The sequence below is a fragment of the Platichthys flesus genome, chromosome 4, assembly GCF_949316205.1.
Source record: "Platichthys flesus chromosome 4, fPlaFle2.1, whole genome shotgun sequence".
NCBI lineage: Eukaryota > Metazoa > Chordata > Actinopteri > Pleuronectiformes > Pleuronectidae > Platichthys > Platichthys flesus.
This window is the reverse complement of record NC_084948.1, coordinates 25,360,151-25,380,434: the sequence shown is the minus strand read 5'-3', so window position 1 is coordinate 25,380,434 and position 20,284 is coordinate 25,360,151. Positions and strand designations below refer to the sequence as shown.

The 20,284-nt window shown below is 44.3% G+C and overlaps 1 protein-coding gene across 2 annotated transcripts; it reads left to right on the top strand.

Moving 5' to 3' along the window:
• The first annotated feature begins 86 nt into the window (after positions 1-86).
• On the top strand, positions 87-8,351 carry treh (trehalase (brush-border membrane glycoprotein)). Of its 2 annotated transcripts, none has more exons than XM_062385536.1 (16): positions 87-176; positions 703-865; positions 1,557-1,657; positions 1,749-1,896; positions 1,985-2,072; positions 2,753-2,853; positions 2,997-3,089; positions 3,271-3,387; positions 3,652-3,774; positions 4,512-4,561; positions 5,118-5,303; positions 5,416-5,633; positions 6,021-6,132; positions 6,594-6,706; positions 6,793-6,846; positions 7,884-8,351. In XM_062385536.1, exons 2-16 carry the CDS (start codon positions 783-785, stop codon positions 8,019-8,021), a joined length of 1,725 nt encoding a protein of 574 aa, XP_062241520.1. In that variant the 5' UTR covers positions 87-176; positions 703-782; the 3' UTR covers positions 8,022-8,351. The 2 variants fall into 2 exon arrangements, with proteins under 2 accessions (XP_062241520.1, XP_062241521.1); XM_062385537.1 differs by having other exon boundaries at positions 88-176; positions 770-865.
• The last annotated feature ends 11,933 nt before the right edge of the window (positions 8,352-20,284 follow it).

Here is a 20,284-nt window from a genome sequence, read left to right as displayed (position 1 = left end):
CTGCGTTGTTGATTTAATCTCTTCTGGTCATGACCCGGAGGCTCTTATCACATCTGCTCTCAGATCAGTCTCGCTCAGTGGTCACCAACCTTTTCGAGCCAGAGATAACTTTTTAATTCCAAACGTAAGCCGGGGATCTTCCACGCTGAAATCTTCCAGAAAAACCACTTAGGACGGTCAGATTTTTGCAATTATAACTTTCTATTCAATGCACACTATTCAAATTATTATCAATTCATGTTTACAATCTTAAATATATACTTCTCAGCAGAGCTTCTACTGCAGCACAATGTTTTTACTTAAAGGCTTTGGTTTGAATATGGTCACAAATATGATTATTGCCTTGTATGAAAGAAGTCCCTTGTACTCAAATAAATACCAGTACCACACAGTATGAAGCCGTGCATCTTTCACTCCTGCAAATATTTCAGAATAAAACGAACTTTCTAAACAAGGGAATGGATCCTATCATAACAGAAACACATGGGTGCTTTTATTTTGAAAAGGCACACAAAGCGTTGCAACCATTTGTTTGTGAAATAAAAAGTGAATCAGAAAAACATTAAAACTCAGGTGAAAGAATTTTCTGTTTATTCTGCGGTGAATCACAATGTTTCTGTTTATGACAAATGTATTACAACACTTCTCCGAACCATTTTCAAAGTAAAAGCACTCCAGGGTTTCACTTTCGGGAATCCACAGGGAAGAAAAGACTGGGAGATCGGGTTTGACGACCACTGGTAACGCTCCTTCACTGGTGTCACTTCAGGTTTCAGCTCACGATGAACAGACTGGTGTTGTTTTGTTTTTCCTCGGCTGCTCTTCTTGCCGCTGTGTCGAGTGTGTCTCCTCCACCATGTGACAGGTAAGACTCAAATAAAAAGATTGTCTTAACAGGAGACCCGTCTGACCACCACTTCCTGTTTTTGAATTTAAGGTCAAGGTCGTAGCTTAGTTCAGATTACTGTAACCTCTTCTTTAAAAAGATAAAAATTAATTTGTCATCGGAAACTCATGGTTGTAAAATCGACCACTTCAACTTGAACATGTCGCACATTCTGTCCTTTCCAATTTATTTAATATTCTCCCCCATAAATTGTCTTGAGTATAAAAATACTGTGAATTTAAATCCTAGCAATCAATTTAATTGACTTAATTTACCATTGCTATGGATTTTTGCCAAAGTTAATAAGATTTTAATTTATTTACAAACCTTTAATTTCTCTGTGCGTTTGAAAACTGTAGAAAATGTAATTTTCTGGCAGAAATGCAGAAAATCTGTTTCTGCTCTGAATAAGTTAGTCGATTATTTTAATAGACTTGAATCCTCAACCTGCTGCAGCCTGTAAACAGATTTTCTTTTTAATATTTCTGTTGTATAATAATTCTCCTATGAGCAGATATGAAGCCTTCAGCCGACCTTTGCCCTCGGCTGCAGGTTCTTCCAGACGTTGATGTGGTTTTATTGCTCCCCTGCAGAGTGTTGCACTAACAGGCTTGTGGCCTTTTCAGATAAACCAGTTTAATAATTCACAACTCATACAAATTGATTTCAGTGAGATATATTGCACTGGGCCCATTTTGCATCAAGTCCAGACGGCTAAACTGTTCGATGACGACAAATACTTTGTGGACATGAAGCTGAAGGCGAAACCCGGTGAGTAAAGTTGGACATCTTGTTTATTTCTTTCATTTTATATTTGATTTCCTTCACCAGCCCTGTGTGCGGTTGTGTCTGTTCCCTGCAGATGTTGTTTTGTCGTCTTTTCTCAACCTTTCAACCCAAATGCCAAACGGGACCGTGCCGCCCCTCAGGCTGCAGGAGTTCCTCGCTGAGAACTTTGAGAAACCGGGGTCAGAGTTCGAGCCGTGGACGCCGCCGGACTGGCACGCCAAGTGAGACCCGGTGGTTTGAGGACTCCTGCTCAGCGCAGCTTGTGTTTTTAATTGATGTTGGATAATGTGACTGTTTTCTAACACGCAGGCCAAAGTTCCTGGAAGGAATCGCTGACCTGAAACTACGAGAGTGGGCTGAAAAGATTCATCATCTGTGGAAGTCTCTGGGCAGAAAGGTAATGATGATGATGATGAAGATGAGTTAAGACAAATAATTGAACTTTCAAAATTAATTTGTGATTTTCTGTGACTGACAATTGAAAATGTCTCTGTGCTTTTGATTGGACAGACATTCAGGACATTATTTTAATGTGTTGTGATTTTTCTTTAGACCAAAAGATGAATTAGCCCCACTAGTCCAATAGTTTCATTTAATTCATATTAAGCTGCACCAACTTTCCCAAAGAAATCATGACTTGATCTTATCTGGGAAAAAACGTGGAATAAAAGTAGTTTCTGAGTTTCCACAAACTTTTGGGAAAATCGGTTCGGAAGGTTTTAATCGAGCTGTTAAACAGAATAAAGCACATTTTATTTCCCTGGATCTGGATTTGAATTTGGATCCATATCAGCTTGCATAGATCAGCTCTGAGAAATCAGCAAAATGCTCCATTCCCCGTCCTTCCACCCAATTTTTTTGACAATCTAACCAACAGTGTTTTAAGTTATCTTCTTAATCAACCATGCAAAACAGCCAGAGAGCAAATAGACATTGAACCACCTTGAATTAATGATGAGCAAATATCAGTTGTTGCAGGAGGTTTCAAATCAACATTCCTGTTGCAGCACTTTGCAGCATCCACCAACATGCACCCTGAGTCCTGGGATTAAACATTTAACATGACTCCCCCTCCAGATCTCCTCCGGTGTTAGAGATCACCCCGAGCTCTACTCGCAGATTCACCTCCCACATCCCTTCGTTGTGCCTGGAGGGCGCTTCAGGGAACTCTACTACTGGTGAGTGAACGATGAAGCCCGACAGAATGAAAGGACGAGTCTCTGCGGTGACAGGAGATCACAGCCCGGCACCCGGAGAGCCCACCAAGATGCCGTGTGCCAAAGTGACGTGTGCCGCTCTGTGCCCCCCCCCCCCCCGACAGGGACTCCTACTGGGTAGTCAATGGCCTCCTGCTGTCGGAGATGACAGACACGGCCTCCGGGATGATTCGAAACTTCCTCTACCTTGTTAACAGGTGAGCCTGAAAGCATCTTTCATCTCTCGCCGCGTTTGACAGGTCTAAGCTCCCCCGTTTTGAATAATAAGTAATTTACACGTTGGAGACGGAGCTCTTAAGCGGAGCGGATTTGGAGGATTTGGGGAATATATGATTTCTTTTTTTTTTCTTTCTCCCCCTCTCTCTCTATCTCCTCCAGATATGGCTTTGTTCCAAACGGTGGGCGGATTTACTATGAAAAGCGCAGTCAGCCTCCATTCCTCGCTCTAATGGTGGAGAGCTACTATCAAGCAACCAAGGATAAAGATTTCCTCAGGTGATATTTAGGCCTGAGCTGATGTCCTGCTAGACACATTATCATTCCTCTTCTGCCTCGTGGAGAAGAGGAAGAAGAAGAAGAAGAAAGAGGACCCATATTCAGCCTGAGCTTCCCTCTCTGCCTGCAGTGCTTTTGTTTTTCCCATCATGCTTTGTTGAGATGTGACCCCCCCCCCCCCCTTCCTACTACTTTATCTTTTGTCCTAAATTATATTTAAAGGTTGAAAAGTTGCCTCCTGTTGTTTGTGTAAAACGTTCTCAGGGAAGCTTTGCCGGCTCTGGAGCAGGAGTACGTCTTCTGGATGCAGAACCGCTCTGTGGCCGTGAAGGTGGACGGGGTCGAGCACCTGCTGAACCGGTACCACGTGGAGGTGGGCCGGCCACGGTACGTCTCCACTCAATAACCAGGAGGAAGATCAGTGGAGCAAAGACCTCCAACAATAGTCCCCTTCAATTCACATTTTACTGAAGTAAAAGTACAAGTAAATAAACAAATACAGCAATAATAATAATAATAAGGATGATAATAATGACTTAAATTGATATAGTGCCCTTCAAGGGACCCAAGGATGCTTTACATATTTAAAGGGATTATTTGTAGAGCACATTTGTTTTACATAAAATACAAAAGGCATCATTACAAATTGTAAAATTTACTTTTAAAACAAATTAAAAGGGTTGAATTTAGAATAAAAGAATCGATTAAAACTGGAATTGAATTGTAGGTAAATGAGAATCGGATATATAACTGGGCCAAAATGCCGCTGCTGCAGGAGGCGGGGTCTAAGGTTACCTGCCCACTCTGATTGGATCACTGGACCAATGCCCTTCTTATTATTGATCAGTGTTACAAAGACTAATCGACAGGGGACCAAGTGCAGAGCCTTGTGGTACACCAAAATATAACCAAAGCAACGTGAACATGTGCTTTGGATAATGCAGTAGAAAGGACAGATATATGCTGATAAATGGAGTTTAATTTATATGTACCTTAAAGTAAATCTTAAAGTAAATAGTGTTCTATTAAAGTAAATGTTTTAATCCATCCATCTTGTGAAGAGGACAGATTTCAGATTAAATGTTCGAAGTTGGAGCTCTTAACGTTTCTTTTGTTCTTTCCAGACCCGAGTCGTACACAGACGACCTGGAATTAGCTGAAGGACTCAGTGACGGTAATGTCTTATTAGTGTCCCCCCCCCCCCCTCCCCTCATGAGGAGTATTACCCTCCGACAGCCATTCCACTCAGTGAAAAACGGAAACGAGGCTGTAGGTCCCTCGGACCTGCACTGAAAGTAATGTGTTTAATAATCAGGCCTCAGCAGAAAAGAGGAATAAATTACCCTGGATTCACGGATCGTCTGAGCAAAACAAATTTGCTCTGGAAATACCTCAGCACCGTGTTGTTATGAATATTTAATGTTAAACACCTTCGTTCGTTCACTTCACCTCTGAACACGTCGACCAGGTTTAATAAAAGCCTGTGTGAGGGGAAATGCTGAGATGTTGAATATTTCTCTTATTACCGTTCTCTTTGTGTAGGAAATTATTTTATCAAACCATAGTCGAGGTCATTTAGATATTTGGACACAAACATGTTATTCAGAGGCGTCATGGTTTTTACTTTCTCTCTCCCAGTGAAGAAACAAGACATAGTGAAGAGTTAAACCAGTAGCTGCTGGTTTGTTGCGTCTCTCCCAGTGAGTTCCTGTCTCTCCTCTCGCCCTCAGGTGATAAGGAGCAGCTGTGGATGGATCTGAAAGCCGGGGCAGAGTCCGGTTGGGACTTCTCCTCCCGCTGGTACATGGGGGGTGAAGGCCTCAGAGACACCCGCACCAGCGTCTTCCTCCCCCCCGACCTCAACGCCCTGCTGTGCCTCAACGAGAAAACTCTGGCCTCATTCCACCGGCTCCTGGGTGAGTGTGGGAGCAGGCCGCTGACCTTGAGACTCCAGCTCTGGTCCCTCACGCCGCATTAAGCTCCTGAACCGGTGTGTTACGCAACCGTTGATGTGTCGGTTCCTGACAGGTGACGGTGACTCAGCGGCTCGGTACGACCAGGCCGCGGCCCGCAGACAGGGGGCGATGGAGGCGCTGCTGTGGGATGCTGAGAGGGGAGCCTGGTTCGACTACAGCCTGGTGACGCACTCCAGACACGTGGAGTTTCACCCCTCCAACCTGTCGCCTGTGTGGGCACAGTGCTATTCTCGGCCCGAGATGGGGGAGAGGGCGGTGCAGTATCTGGAGGTCGGTGCAGGCTTCACCGGGATGTCAGATCCTGAAGAAATGTGGAGGAATGTTAAACTTCAGAGGGTTCAGATCATCTCTAATGTTTTCTAGTGATTCAGAAAAATTTAATTCATTCATTAAAAAAAAGAGATGAATGTGTATTTAGTCTATTTGGGCATAAGAAGCCTTTAACCTTGAGTCATCCACATGTGGTCGCACACATCCACCTCTGCACACCTCTGCTTCCTGAACACTGCTCACATGATCCAGCAGATGGCGCACACACTCTACACACAGGTTTCATCCATGCATGCTCTCCATGTTGTGGCTCACGTTGTGGCTCACGTTGTGGCTCACGTTGTGGTTCCATGTTGTGGTTCCATGTTGTGGTTCCTGTGTGTTCAGGCGAGTGGTGCTCTTCGGTTCCCCAACGGAGTCCCCACGTCCCTGAGCGAGTCCGGGCAGCAGTGGGACTTTCCCAACGCATGGCCGCCGCTGCAGCACATGCTCATCAGTGGTAGGTCATTAGGAATAATTTTTTATTGTTTCACTAGTTAGGGTTAGGGTACACAAACACGTGTGACCCCTCTGTGTAAATCATGGCCCCAACCACTGATATGGCAGTTCAGTATTTTACTGACCAGAGGAGCCGGTGATCGAACCACCGACTGGCCTGTTTAATGGACTCCTGTGCCACAAGAGAAGATATTTAGTTATTACTTGATGATGAATGTTTGTGTGTTTGTGCACAACGGAGACCCACGACCCCCACGGCCTAAAATCTCCACAGGGTGTCTTACAGGCTGCAGGAAGCAACTGGCTTGACTTCGAACCAGCAGACGCTCTATCTTGTCTCCAGTCTGCTGGAGGTCAGATAGAGCGTCTGATAGAGCCGACACAACGAAGATGAAGATAATCTACGAGCTTGAAGACGTGTCCCGGGTTTGTCTAATGATTGAAATCCTCTCGTGTCTCCAGGTTTGTCCAAACTGCCGTCAGACGACGCTCAGCAGCTGGCGGTGGATTTGGCCCAGCGCTGGATCAGGAGCAACTGGGAGGCGTACATGAAGTATGACGCCATGTTTGAAAAGGTGAGTCGGGTGAAGGTGTGTCCCGGCTGCTGCTCGATGATAAATCGGCCGGCTCAGGATCCTCTTCTTCTTCTTCCTCTCGACAGTACGATGTGAACGGAGATGGCAAACCCGGCGGTGGAGGAGAATATGAAGTTCAGGTATTTACCTTCATGTGTTGATGCTTTAAAACCAATGTGCTCATAGTCTCACGTGTCCTTCATATTAAACACAAAGCCCTCAAGTCTCTCTGTCTCACTTCTGCTTCTTAGCTAGAACACAATTGCATGCTCAGGCTCATTAACTGTATATATAATCTAACTCCTCCTCTCTTCTCTGTGACTGTCTACCTCCGCCAAGCAGGTTGTGTTTCTGCATTCCTTGTCCTATTGTTGGTTTGTTTGTCAGCAACATTACACAAAAAACAAAAACAGATTTTTGAGAGCAACGATGGGACACGAGCCAAAAAAAGAACCCGTTACATTTTGGCATAGATCCGAACAAAGGCGTTGATCATTTTCTTCCTCTTGCCCAAGATCCTGGAGGTCCCTGGTTCCAATCCCAGCTGGGCTAGACTTTCTGTGTGTTGTTTGCATGTTCTCACTCGTTGTGCTTCGGGTTTTTCCTGCAGGTGCTAATGCTAACGTTAGCTGCTTGATCTATTGAATATGTTGTTTAACCTTGAAACTCCAGATTTAAACCAGTCACCGTCTCTTCAGTTGCTGATCAGTTGAATGAAAGTCGGTGTTTATGACTCTGAAAAGTGGATTCTATAGAAATGCTGTCGTGTGAACATGGTTTATTGGAGATGAAGTAATCTGTAGGTGTGAATGTGATGAGGAGAAGTTCATGTAGCGGATGGATGCACAGATTGCTCAGGGAATAAAGCTTGAGCGCTCTTCATTCGAGTTGCTTCCACTGAGGAGATTGTGTCTTTGTCTGCGTTTGTTAATTAGCAGAATTACTTAAAAACCTCTGGACCGATTCAGACTTGGTGGAAGGATAAATAAAGAACTCATTCAAGTTAGGTGTGGAACAGAATCAGGGGGCGGATCCTGGCTTCTCTTTCTTTCTCTTTTGAGTCACTTGCTTTAATTCTCAGTGATTTCAAATTTCGTATTTTCTCATTTTCCATCGCGCCTTACTAAAATGAAAACCCTCCCTCGCTCTCCCCCGTGTCCCCTCCCCCGTTGTGCAGCTGGGTTTCGGTTGGACCAACGGCGTGGCCCTGCAGCTCCTGGATCAGTACGGGGCGGCGCTCACCTCAGGAAGCCGGCAGGTGTCAGCTGGCGTCCTGCTGCCTCTGGTCATCTGTGCCGCTCTCGTGCTCCAGTGACTCTCAGGTGATACCCGGGGCCGGACTGGACACTGGATTTTATTATCTACTGGTTCCACTGCTACTACATCCCTTCAGGAAGAGTCACTTTTATTTGCAGGATGTGATTTGTAAACGGAGAATTTTCTACAGAGGAATGAGATCCCAGTTGTTTTTAGAAGATGCCGATCATTCAGGGTTTATAAAAACACATTTAATTATGTTTAAGTTGTTTTAACACTAATTGTGTCACACTTGAAAGTTTGATGTCTCTGTGTGTGTTGTAGTTGTTTCTCATGTACACAGATATGTATGTATTAAAACAACAAACAAAACCAACGTGGAACTGATCACCATTGTCAGAATTGATCTCATTTCAATATTTTCCACTATGCTTCACCTTTTCTTTAATTATGGGGAAGTGCACGTTTATTCTGGGACTCTGATATTCCTTCATATCTGTCCTCCCCCCCACTCTGTCTCATGAAAAGTGTTAAAAGTCTGAAATTCAACATTAGGACACACAACATTAGGTTTCTTGTAGCTGCTTGAAAAATAAAAAGCCGTCCCATACTCTCCCAGCTGTGAGCGTTGACTCCCAAGAGCTGGAGAGATTAAGAGAGAGAGGGAGGGAGGGAGAGAGGGAGGGAGGGAGGGAGAGAGAGAGAGAGAATTACAAACATATGTTTTATGGCGACACTAAAGAGGAAACGAACAAATGTTGCTCGAAGAACGACGACAATAAAATGATGACAAAAGCCATTGCAGTTCAGAAATTTAGTTTAACAACGATGATCAACTTGTTTTTGTCATCGTTTCAAACATGTTTAGTTTTTGTAACTCAAGGTCTAAAGAGTGGAACCAGTCAACAGCAGTGGCAGAGCGAGGATTGTTTTGAATCAGAGGCCACAGTTTTCACGGGGGGTGGGTGGGGGGGGGGGCATCATCCCCTTCTGTACATAGCAAATTGTTCCAGTTCAAGCACATTGTGTTCTTCAAAAGAAAATATGAATTTCATATTTATTGTCATTGATAGTTCAAAGACCACTGACAGGACAGGGGCCTGTCAGTGGCCCCTGGTCGACAAACATTCAGGGTTATTGTGTTTTGATGACCAATAACCTTTCTTGACTTCAGACAGCAAACCGTATTTAGTCATTAGAAACTAGTTTGATTATAATTCACACAAGAACGTTGGAAAAGGAACAAAAGACGAGGGAACCTTTTCTTTTCCGATCGTTCCTCAGAAGTCATTCCTTCTCTGTCGCCTCCGCTCGCGTCTGAGCTGATTCCGCAGGTCGAGCATGAAATGAAGCCCGGGCAGAGATATTCAAATGGCTGTCAGAAATAAACGTGATGAGAGACTGAGTCGCTTCTTAAAGGAGGATTTGGAATCCGTCTTGGCTTTGAAGATTTGAGGCCGGAGCCGGGATCACATCTGAGTCTTTAGCTCGTGAGCCGCACACAAACAGATTGACTGTGCAACCTGAGTGGACACGAGGCCTCAGGTGCAGCCACGCATGCAGCCCCCCTGCACGTCGCACACTGCTGATGGGTTCTGCATGTGAGCCTCAATTGACAACCCACGCCCCCCCACACACACAGACACACACCTAACTGTCACACCTTTACAGTAGCTGTGTGTGTGTGTGTAGAGGTTGAAGCAGAAGCCGGCATCATCATGTTTTCACCTCAGTCAGTGATATCTCGCGTAAAAAAGATATGTGTTAACCCTAACGCTAAAGCAGCAGTGACGAGTGTGTTACATGATGTTGTGGAGGCAAAGGTCAGTGTCAGTAACCGTCACTGCATACAAAATAACACACACAGACACACACACTAGAAGCAGCTTTACTGGCCATGTATGCGAGCACCTACAAGGAATTTGACTCCAAGGACAACAAAGCGGAACAAGGTTTAAGCAAACCTTGAACTACTATGTACAAGTATGAATGTAAATATGTAAAAGTATGAACTGTATGAGGATGAAATCGTTGGAATAGTGCGATGATGCAGATTGTTTGATTGTCACAGGAGACTTTATATTCATGGATCTTGAAGTGAATTTAAATGTGGGTTCTTGTTGGGTCTTTACAGAGATTTACCGTGTGACATTCTAGTTATTAATCATAAAGTTTATATTTAAAAAAATCTTGGTAACAGCATTGGCCCCCAAAAATATCTGTGTGTGTTTAACGAGTTATATTTATTCAAGACACTTTTAAACTCAACATTCCCTGTGTGTTCCTCCGGCCTCACACATTTTTACAAACACACAATTCTCTTCTTCTTTCCCTTACAAAAAAAGTAAAGATGAGTGAGCTGCAGAAACGAGTGGAATCTTCTGGACCAGCAGTGAGAGTGGTGAAATAAAAGGAGCAGTTGAGGACATTAGAGTTGGATTCACATCTCTGAGTGTGTGTGCTCCCTGGCCCCTGCAGCACACATCATGAAGGCTGCTCATTATCCACCGAGTCCTCGTGGTGCCGCTCGGCCACACTCGGTGCTGAAGGAACCCCGCTCGGTGCCGCCGGGGTAATCCCCCCCCCCCCCCTGGAGGAGCCACAGTGGGGACGTGCAGGGGGGCTGTCTGCACTCGGACGGGGGGGGGGGAATCAGACGGTTCCTCAGCTCCCATTCGACACGCTCTGATCAATAACTCAGTGAGGGATCATGCCTGGCTTCCTGTGTAATGTGTTCCCCTACTTATGAGAGCGGCCTCCTCAAAAAACCGGTTAGTCTCTGGATTAGCGGCTGAATGTTCAGAGGTCGGGGAAACTCCTTGACCTCCAGACTGGAAGGGTTCATACAGACGGATCCGAGGAAGCTTAGCCGTATTGATTCTCCACCGTCCACAGATATCAGGCTCTCTGGAAATCATCGATAACCCTTGAGGAATCGTTCCCGTGGAATTTTCTTGTGCTTTAGAGGAGTTTAAAAATCCAATCTGGAGGAGGAAAGAGTGAGAGAAAAATGAAATATTGTCTCAGCTGATCTGCACACTTGAACTCTGAGGAACCTCTTCGAAAAAAAGCATCAAAACCAATTTACTTTGCTTTTGCAGTTCACAGATTTCAACAGTTTTCTTTGTGGAGCTGTCGAGCAGCCGCGGATTCATTCTGACCTTGTTTTAAATAAATGTCCTGAACTTCTCATTCTGTATTTGAATTGACAAAGACCCTGAAAGCTTCTGTTTAAATACCCGACCCAATAGAGAATCACTTCTGAGTTCAACTGTAGCAATTATAGTTAGTCAAAAAAAAACAGTTTACTGAGTTGTTGTGACTTCTACCAAATGGAAAAGCTGCTTCTGTGAGATTCTGTGGACTTGGTTTGATCCAGTTTAGTTGTTGGAGCTGGAAACACAAGCGAACGACCCTGACGTCTTCATTCAGTTATGATTTCATCTGCGTTTGTTTGTTAGTTTGAGGGATTACGCAAAAGCTGACGGACAAATGAATAAGAGTCGAACTCATTAAATGTTTGTTCAGATCCAGAACAGGGAGCGGATCTAGTTCGGTTTGTTCTACTTTCTTAAAATATTGCTCGATTTGGGAGTTCTTCAACATTTCCGTTGATTTCTCTGAGAACAATTCACGGATCTGGAGACTGATTTGAATAAATATGAATACAAATCTGGATCTAGTGAGTTTAAATGTGATTTCAGTAGGGAAGTGTTGGGCCTTGGTGGATGTATGAGCTGTACTGAGAGTCAATCCATATGCAGAACAGAAGAGATCACACCAACCCAATCGAAGCAAGTGGATACGACTTTCTAACTTGGGCAGAAACTAGTGTGTCCAGGTCAGATCATCAAATCGCCAGGTCAGAGAAGGAAAAGACACTTTCTCACAAATTTCACTTTTTAAAATCCAGTCAATACACCTAAAAATAGGACATGTAAATTGATATGTACTTTAAAAATACACAAATGTATCTCTCCTCTGCCTGTTGCCCGGATGTGCCACCGTGAGGCAGCAGAGCTCTTTGTGCTTCTTCGACGATCTGCTTTGTTTTCCTCCGTCATGGCTTCTCGTTCTGCCGGGCACACGATCAATGTGCACGGCACCGCGGCCCCTCGGTGTTTGCTCTGTGGTACAGCGTCCTTGCTGCTGATGGAAGGTTTTCTCCCCGACACTTTGCATCGTTAGAGAAAAGACGAATCGTCTGCCGGGACCTGGCGTTGAGAGGCCGTTTAGTTGTTGTTGTTTGAACCCGCGAGTCCCGAGAATCACACACGATATGTCACACTGATTTTTCTATTATCCAGCTGAGTGGGATGTCAGTGTGATGACTGATTCAGATCAATAGTGGGCCGGTGGTGAGGGCTGGAATTGTTAGATCCCCGGCCTCTTCGCCGTACGAGAGGCAGACGGTTTTTCGTTCTGTCGGGTGAAATCGAGAGCGATCAGGCGCCACAGAGGGAGCACGTGTGAGGTCGTGACCTTTACACTCACAGAATTAATTCACCCAAAGAGGAAAAGCGGTGTTGTGTTAACTGCCGGGCCTGGAGCGGCGTGATGGCAGGAACGTTTCGTTGGATGAAAGTTGCAACGCGGCGATGGTGTGATTGCGTAGCCGCTTCTGCCCCCCCTCGGGATGCAAACAAGTCAGTCAAACAGGGGGGGGGCATGCCTGGAGAGAGGGATGAGCCGGGATCAGGAGGGGAGAGAAAGCAAGGGAGTGAAAGAGAGCACACGAGGAGTCCTGCTTATTACAGCTGCACAGATGGTGCAGCAGATGAGATGGGAGGGGTGGAGGGATGGATGGATGGATGGATGGATGGATGGACAAGCAGTGAGAGTAAGATGGGGAGCGAGGGAGGGTGTGTGGGGGGGGGGGTGGTGGTACGAGAGCACATGTTTGACAGTGTACATGAGGAGCGCCGGGTTGGAGAACTTGGAAGGAGACGCTTTAATATTTATTGTTCTGTGGCCGGTCGGAAACTTTCCTACCCCGCCTCCGATTCGTCAGCAGGAAAAATGGCTGAGGAGCTGATCGTGAAATATTAATTCCAATCGCAGAGAAAGTGGGAAGCTCAAGGTAGGGCGGGATGGAGCGGCATTTGGCGGGGGGGTCCTGGGGGAAGGAACAGCGGGATCCCAACTCCACAGACGAGGAAAGAGGGTCGGAGAAGTGAAGACGCATGAGGAGGAAGAGGAGGAGGAGGAGGGAAATTAGATTACTGAGAGGAGGAGGAGGAGGAGGATTCAGTGGAGCTCATGACTCTGCATTTGCACAGGAGCAATATTTGAATAGGCCAGACTTTGTGCTTTGTAAGCTATTATTCCAGGCACAGTCAATATTCATTCAGTCTGTCGCCCGGTGATAAATGCAGAGGAGTTAAGAAGAAGATGACATTTCTCACTGACCGGCAGAATATCACAAAATAAATGTTTAATTTACACTTAGTATTAAAACTCGTAGGTTAAAATCACGTTGTCTGACCATATTTAAAAGTAGAAATAGAAGGACACAGTAACCAGTAGAAGACGAGAGTTGTGGAATCCAGCAGATCTGTGTCATTGAGACAGAGACTAACGATGCTCTTCAGTGATCGGACCCGATGGAGAATCACTGATCTCATCCCAGTGGACTTCACACAGTGGTGGTGAGGAAGAGGAGCATATGGCTTCGAGGAATGAGAACCTACTGCACCCGTCCCAGGGGCCGGCGGTATTCTCCAAGTGCACATTCCCTTCCGTTCAAACCCAAACACATGGTGGAAGAGTTGCCCGTGAGACGAAGCTGGTGTCGAGCGATGAGGACAACAAACAGAGACAAAGATGCAACAAGAGATTTTTTCCTGCAAATGCATCAGAACCGAGCGCGTCGGGGGAATAATCAGCAAACAGTGAAAGGAGAGCAGAGAGAGAATCCTCCTGTGTTCCCGTTCTGCAGGGGGAGTGCGCCGGGGGAACGAAGAACCTCGGGAGTCAGGAGGCTGGGGACATGTGACCTATGAGCTTCTCTCTCTGCGTGAAAACAAAAAAACATGGCGGACATTCATCTAACCCTTACCCTCATATGAAAAATACATATGAAGTCTGCACCGCGGTGATTCAGCAGAGTGACAGACGCAGGAATAAGCTGGTCCGGGAACGGAGGACCCTGTAGCGCCTCCCAGAGGGGTGGAGGGCAAACAGTCTCAGACTGGGTGGTGAGAAATTGGGTTGTTCATGAACAAAGATTTCTCTAACTTGGTCCAAAGTGAAACATATGATTGTGTATAACGCAAACATACAAAGAAAACTTATTAGCTGTTTGTTTTTTTAACCATGAATGAAAATGTTAAAACTGAAACACACATATCTCCATGTAGATATCATCAAAACACATTTTTCATAAAGAAACATTGCTAAAATATAGCGTTTTCCACCAGGAATACAGCAATCTCCACCATCTTGCTTCATCAGAGCGCTGTGCAGGTGCATTTCATAGGATTCTGTAAAAACATTTTGGCCATAACTTCTAGTACGATATCTTACAAACCGTTTCATGAGACCACGTTGCAGACAGGCCCGAGCTGCCACCGACAGACACAGAGGATTCCAAATCTGACGAGCAGCGGCAACAGATTGAGTTAGAACGTATTAACGTGAGAAAGGTGGCCCTCGGGATTGAACCTGTGGTTTCCTGACGTTTCACTTAGTATTCCGACACTGAATTCACAGCCTACCTGCACACAGAGCAGGAATACATCAATGTGGATTATAAAAACCAACAATTTGGATTCCAGTTCACGTAATCAATACGCAATCAAGAGTTCCCATGTCCCGGTTTAGGAACACGTGTGTGTGTCTCTGTTCGAGTGCAGGCTGCATCGCCTGCACTCGAACAGAGACACACACACACACACACACACACACACACACACACACACACACACACACACACACCTTGGCGAAGGTGCAGTAGACGAGGAAGCCAATTTATTCCCCGTGCAGAAAGGCAGGATGTGGTCTGAGGTGATCTCTGCCGCTCTCCCTCTCTCTTTCCTGTCCCTCATTAGAGATGCACAACATCTGAATATTTACGAAGGTCGGGTCGACACCATCTTTGTCCACTTGAGACCTGTTGTGTCCCGGCAGAATAGACTAATGAAAAAACCAATTTCCTCTTTTGTCGGAGCCGCGTGAACCATGTAATCAGCAAATCCTGCCAAGAAATCCTCCTTCAGGACGGAAGAAAGGAGGATTTCATTTTAAGGAAATATTGGAACTCCACAGCTTTTATTGCGAATGATTGTCATCTATTCTAAATGAGAATTTGCTGGATCTTGTGACACATTATAACCCGGCATCGTATTCATCACTGCACCTTTGTGATTCTTTCTCTTGGCTCTTTTCATTCACTTTTATATCTGATATCAGATAGAAGAAGCCAAAAAGCCATTTTCTTATCAGACGTCACCTTCACTCTTCACCTCGGGAAGACGCTGAAAAGGAAGGTGTGTGAAAATTAATTTTAACGATTAACAACTCACGATGACAGAGGGGTTCTTTATGAGCGTTGCCGGGGCCAAGAGTTTTTTTTTTCTGTCTCCTCCTGATGTTGGCTTGAGAATCGGTTAAAACATCCTCCCAGGTGTTGTGCCACCAGATGGACTCGAGGAGTGATGATAATATATTCCCCGAGCGTTTGGCTCTGGCTTTGAAAGATGCCGGTGCTGGGAGAAGATGGCCTTGTGCCGTTTGAAAGGACGAGCCGCGGGGGGGCACAGATGCTCTGATATTGCAGCAGGGCCGAAGCTGCCGGGCCGAAGGGGGCGAGCCACGCCCTAAGCTACCGTCATCCCTTGTGTCCATCTCTGTATCCCTGTCTCTCAGGACCAATCGGGTGCTCGTCCGTCTCTTGTGCCACGACTTCGGTGAGATTTGTTAGTGTGTGGTGAAGTTCCTGTTGTTATTTGGCACGAGTTATGCATCATAGTTTTACCTCGATGGTGAAAATGACTCAAGCTTCAGCAACACCTATCAAACTTCTTGTCAAAGTATCGAAAGCCTGAGTATTCACATACATTGAACTCACAACCACAGACACACACACACACACACACACAGTTAGATCAGTGTAAACACAATAATAATAATAACAAATCCTCGAGAACAGCATTGAATCCAGAAGAGACCAGAACCAGCTCAGGATGAAACTGAACACACACACCCACAAGTATTATTACCATTATAAAAATATATGAATGAGACATATGTGTGTGTGTGTGAGTGTGTGTTACCTCTCGGGCGACAGTTGTGTGAAAGCACTGTATTAATCAGCATTAAATTCACTTTGTCGTTTCTCTTTACACAAGAGCACATAAATGAAAAATAAACCAAAGATGAAGTGAAAATAAAACCAGTTCAACTCCACCACCCAGTTCAGTTTCAGTCACGCAGGATGAAATCCAACCAGTTCATCTTTGAGCAATAGAAGATGAACAGTTTACCTGTACTGGGGTCTTCCTGAATTATCCTCTGGGTTCCGAGACCATGATCAACGTCCCGGTCCCAGTCATCGTCCCAGTCCCAGTCAACGTCCCAGTCCACCATCAATACTCTGACACACATACAATTCAATGATCAGCCTCGTGCAGTGGATGTGTTGTTATTAAAGCTTTTTAATTGAATCTTATTAATTTCTCCCTGGCCCCGCCCACTGGAGTGGACGTTGTAGGTGAGTCACTTTTCGTGTCAAATTGTGTTAGCCTAATGGAGAATACCGTTTTCCACTTCACTAATTATATGATTATTGTCAGATATAGAGTTATATTCATAAATGTGGCAGATATAATCCAGATTCTTATCAGTCAGGATGCAATAACCCTCGTGTCAGATTGTTTTTACGTGTGCTCACCCCAGCAGAACGCTGTGATGCATGTGAGCAGTAATCTCATTACCCCATTGAGATCTCAAAGAACTGCATAGTCATTAGTCACAGTGTGTTTCCTGTAGAAAAACTGTTTTACATTGTTTAAGAAATAGAAATAAAGGCTGTGCCTCAAACCCTGGAGAGAAACTACAGATAGAGACAAGGTTGAATCAACAAAAGGAACTTGTTTTGGATTTTGAAATGTAATCAGTGAGTTGATATGAGAACAGCATCATATTAATATTCAAAAAGTGTAAAAACTTACCCGTGTACAAGCCTTGAACTCTTATAACAAAAGACAGTCAAACATAGCTCAATGTGCAATAGTTAAAGTTTCTAGATATCTCCTGTAATGCAGTCACACTTCAAAAACCTCTAAACCAAGACCGACCAGATACATGGAGAACTTTCATCACCTCTTCCCGGTGAGATCTGCAGAAAGCATCTGGAGATGCAAACCACAGCCAGAAACACCAGAGATTAACACACATGACCTATCTCTGCATGCTTTTATTATCTGGTCAGTTAAAATGTTTAATCAGGAAGGCTTAACCCGTCCTCTTGCTTGTTCTTTACGCCCTTTATTTTTATTTTTAGCTGCTGGCAACAAAATAGAATGACTGGACTCTTTAGTTTTAGTTTAAAAGCAAGTTTACAGCAGATCTAATCTCATCATCTCATAATAGCAGTGGGCTAAATGAGAGTCTGCAGTGAGAGAGGTCCTTGTGAGGATGAACCCATGGAGAATGACCAGCTTACTCTGCAGTTCCTCTCATTGCAGCTAATTGATTTTTAACTTTAATGTTTCGGTTCACGCTCGTTTGGCCCCTTGGAAGGTTTTTAGCTGCAGACAGCTTCTGCTTCCTGTGACCAAAGCTGTAATAAGCCACTTAACTACTTAATAAAAGGCAGGAAAACAAAGTTAGCAGCTAGCTGGTGAACACAGTGAAGCATTTAACAGAGTCACATAGTTTCCCCGGGAGTTAGTGGAAACTGAAAAGTGCTAAAGGGGAGAGATTATTGGATTAACGCTCAGCAGGTGGAAAGAAACACACGTACAGATGGATGATGCTGTTGCTGTGAGTGTGTGCGTGTGTGTGTGTGTGAGTGTGTGTGTGTGTGTGTGTGTGTGTGTGTGTGAGATGTTTAAATCAGTAACAGTACACGCTGACAGGTTTGATTCTGTACATGACAGCAGCTCAGTGTTGTTTACAGCTTGATTTAGCTGTTCCCATGCTGTCAGGAATATATCTTATATATCTTTTATATATAATAAATAATGTGTTTTTGTTATTGATCCTGTGTGTTTTCTGTTTCAAGAAAGATGGCAGGTAGGTTGGTGGGTGATAAATAGATAGATGAATAGATGGATAAATGGATAAATAGATAGATAGATAGAAAGATGGATGGATGGATGGATAGATAGATAGATAGATAGATGAATGGATGGATGGTTAGGCAGGTAGGTAGGTGGGTGATAAATAGACAGATGGAAAGATGGATATATAGATAATTAGATAGATAGAAATATTGATTGGTTGATATATTGATATATAGATGGATAGATAGATAGATAGATAGATAGATAGATAGATAGATAGATAGATAGATAGATAGATAGAAAGATAGATAGATAGATAGATAGATAGATAGAAAGAAGTATGGATAGATATTTCGGGTTATGGATGGATGGGTAAATGGATAGAAGGATAGATGGATAGATGAGAGTGGGGCAGGGTTATGAATGGATGGATGGATGAAAAGATGAATAGACACCTTATTGATCCAGAGGGAAATTCAGGCATCAACCAACTTGTGTGACAGTTTCAAAGAAAAAGAAGAACACATATATTAAATGTACAATAACTGACTTCAGCCACCAGGGATCATGGGAGTTGTTGTCATCATCAGCATTTCTGCTCCTGACAGAATGTCAACAACATTATGATGCATTAGAATGAGCAATATAAAAAGTGGAAGTTAAAAACAGCTGACTGAAATAAAAACATGATCATCTTTAACATCAAGTGAATCTGTGTTGAAGTATGTTTTTTTGTGTTATCTTTCCCTGCTGCTATTTTATAATCTAGACCTGTACTAACTGTTTATAAATCTAGAAAAGTCCAGTAATATATTTATCTCCAAACGGATCAGCCAAACACAAACATAACTCATGCAGATGTTTCTATAACCGGCGTCTAGACTCATGTGACCCACATTCATAGCAGCGTAAGAAAAAAGGAGATTTTCTTCCTTCAAATTTAGAGCTCATACGTTATTTATTCCAACGCTTTCAGAAACGGCCACATGAGGAAAAACATTCCTCAAAAAGCCTCGAGTCTTTGAGGTCGACCCTGATGCTGCTCCGTTCAGTTCAAGGTGAAAACCTTTGATTACAATTAAACTCATTTGGTTGCCAGGAGCGAACAGGAGCAGCTCTTTGAGGAGACCGGGCCTCTGTGAATCCTTTAGATTATCACTCTCCATAAGCGTCTTTGCACTGGACCACACTCCATTACGCATCGGCCACATGATGAATTACGTTCCCCTTCAATGACTCCTTGACCCCGAGGGATGTTTAATTAATCTGAGGCTGGATGTGGTCGCCATTAGTCGGAGGAGCAGTGGCCGTTGCTGCCCGTCCTCCCGACCTCGGGGGGGACGTTACCAACACTTACTGCTATTTGAATGTGAAACAACCTCGGCTGCTAATTGGGTTTGAATATGAAGAAGAGTGGGTGAGGGGGGGTGGCTGGGGAGATGTGGGTGTAGAGCAGGTGGTTCCCCGTGGGATGTGTGGACCTGCGGACCTGCGGGGGGGGATTCTGATAATGAAATTATTCTATTCACCAGGAACAATCTGACCCTCAAGAAAATCACAATTAGAGGCACTGCAGCCGAATTCTAATGAGGTGTCGTCCTCACCGGTGTCACATCAAGTTAATAATGACCTCAGCTAATTCAGTAGTGAATCAACAGCAGCGATCGTCTCTGTTGCATCATGGGACCTAATCAAACAGTTAGAAGTTTTAATTTGGACTCTGAGACATGAAATATTTCAAAAGCCCAAAAGGTTTAATTTAATTATTTTTGAACAAAACTAATTAATGAACCCGAACGTGACCATGAACTCCTTTTGAATCTTTTTCTTTTTCTCATTGAACAAGTCCTCAAACCTGAATCATCACAGACATCGTTGGGCCCGTCCTTCGCTGAGCGGAGCAGAGGCAGGCACACCAGACCTGGGTTGACCATAATAAAAACATTATAGCTGTGTTACTGTCTGACAAGATTTAGTTACTAATACTATAGCAAGTTTCGTGTTCTGGGCTGTTACTACTTCCTTACAGGGTAAGAGGACCTTAGTGTCAGGGAGGGCCGTCGAAATTTCCTAGTTAGTTGTTTCCCAGTTGAAA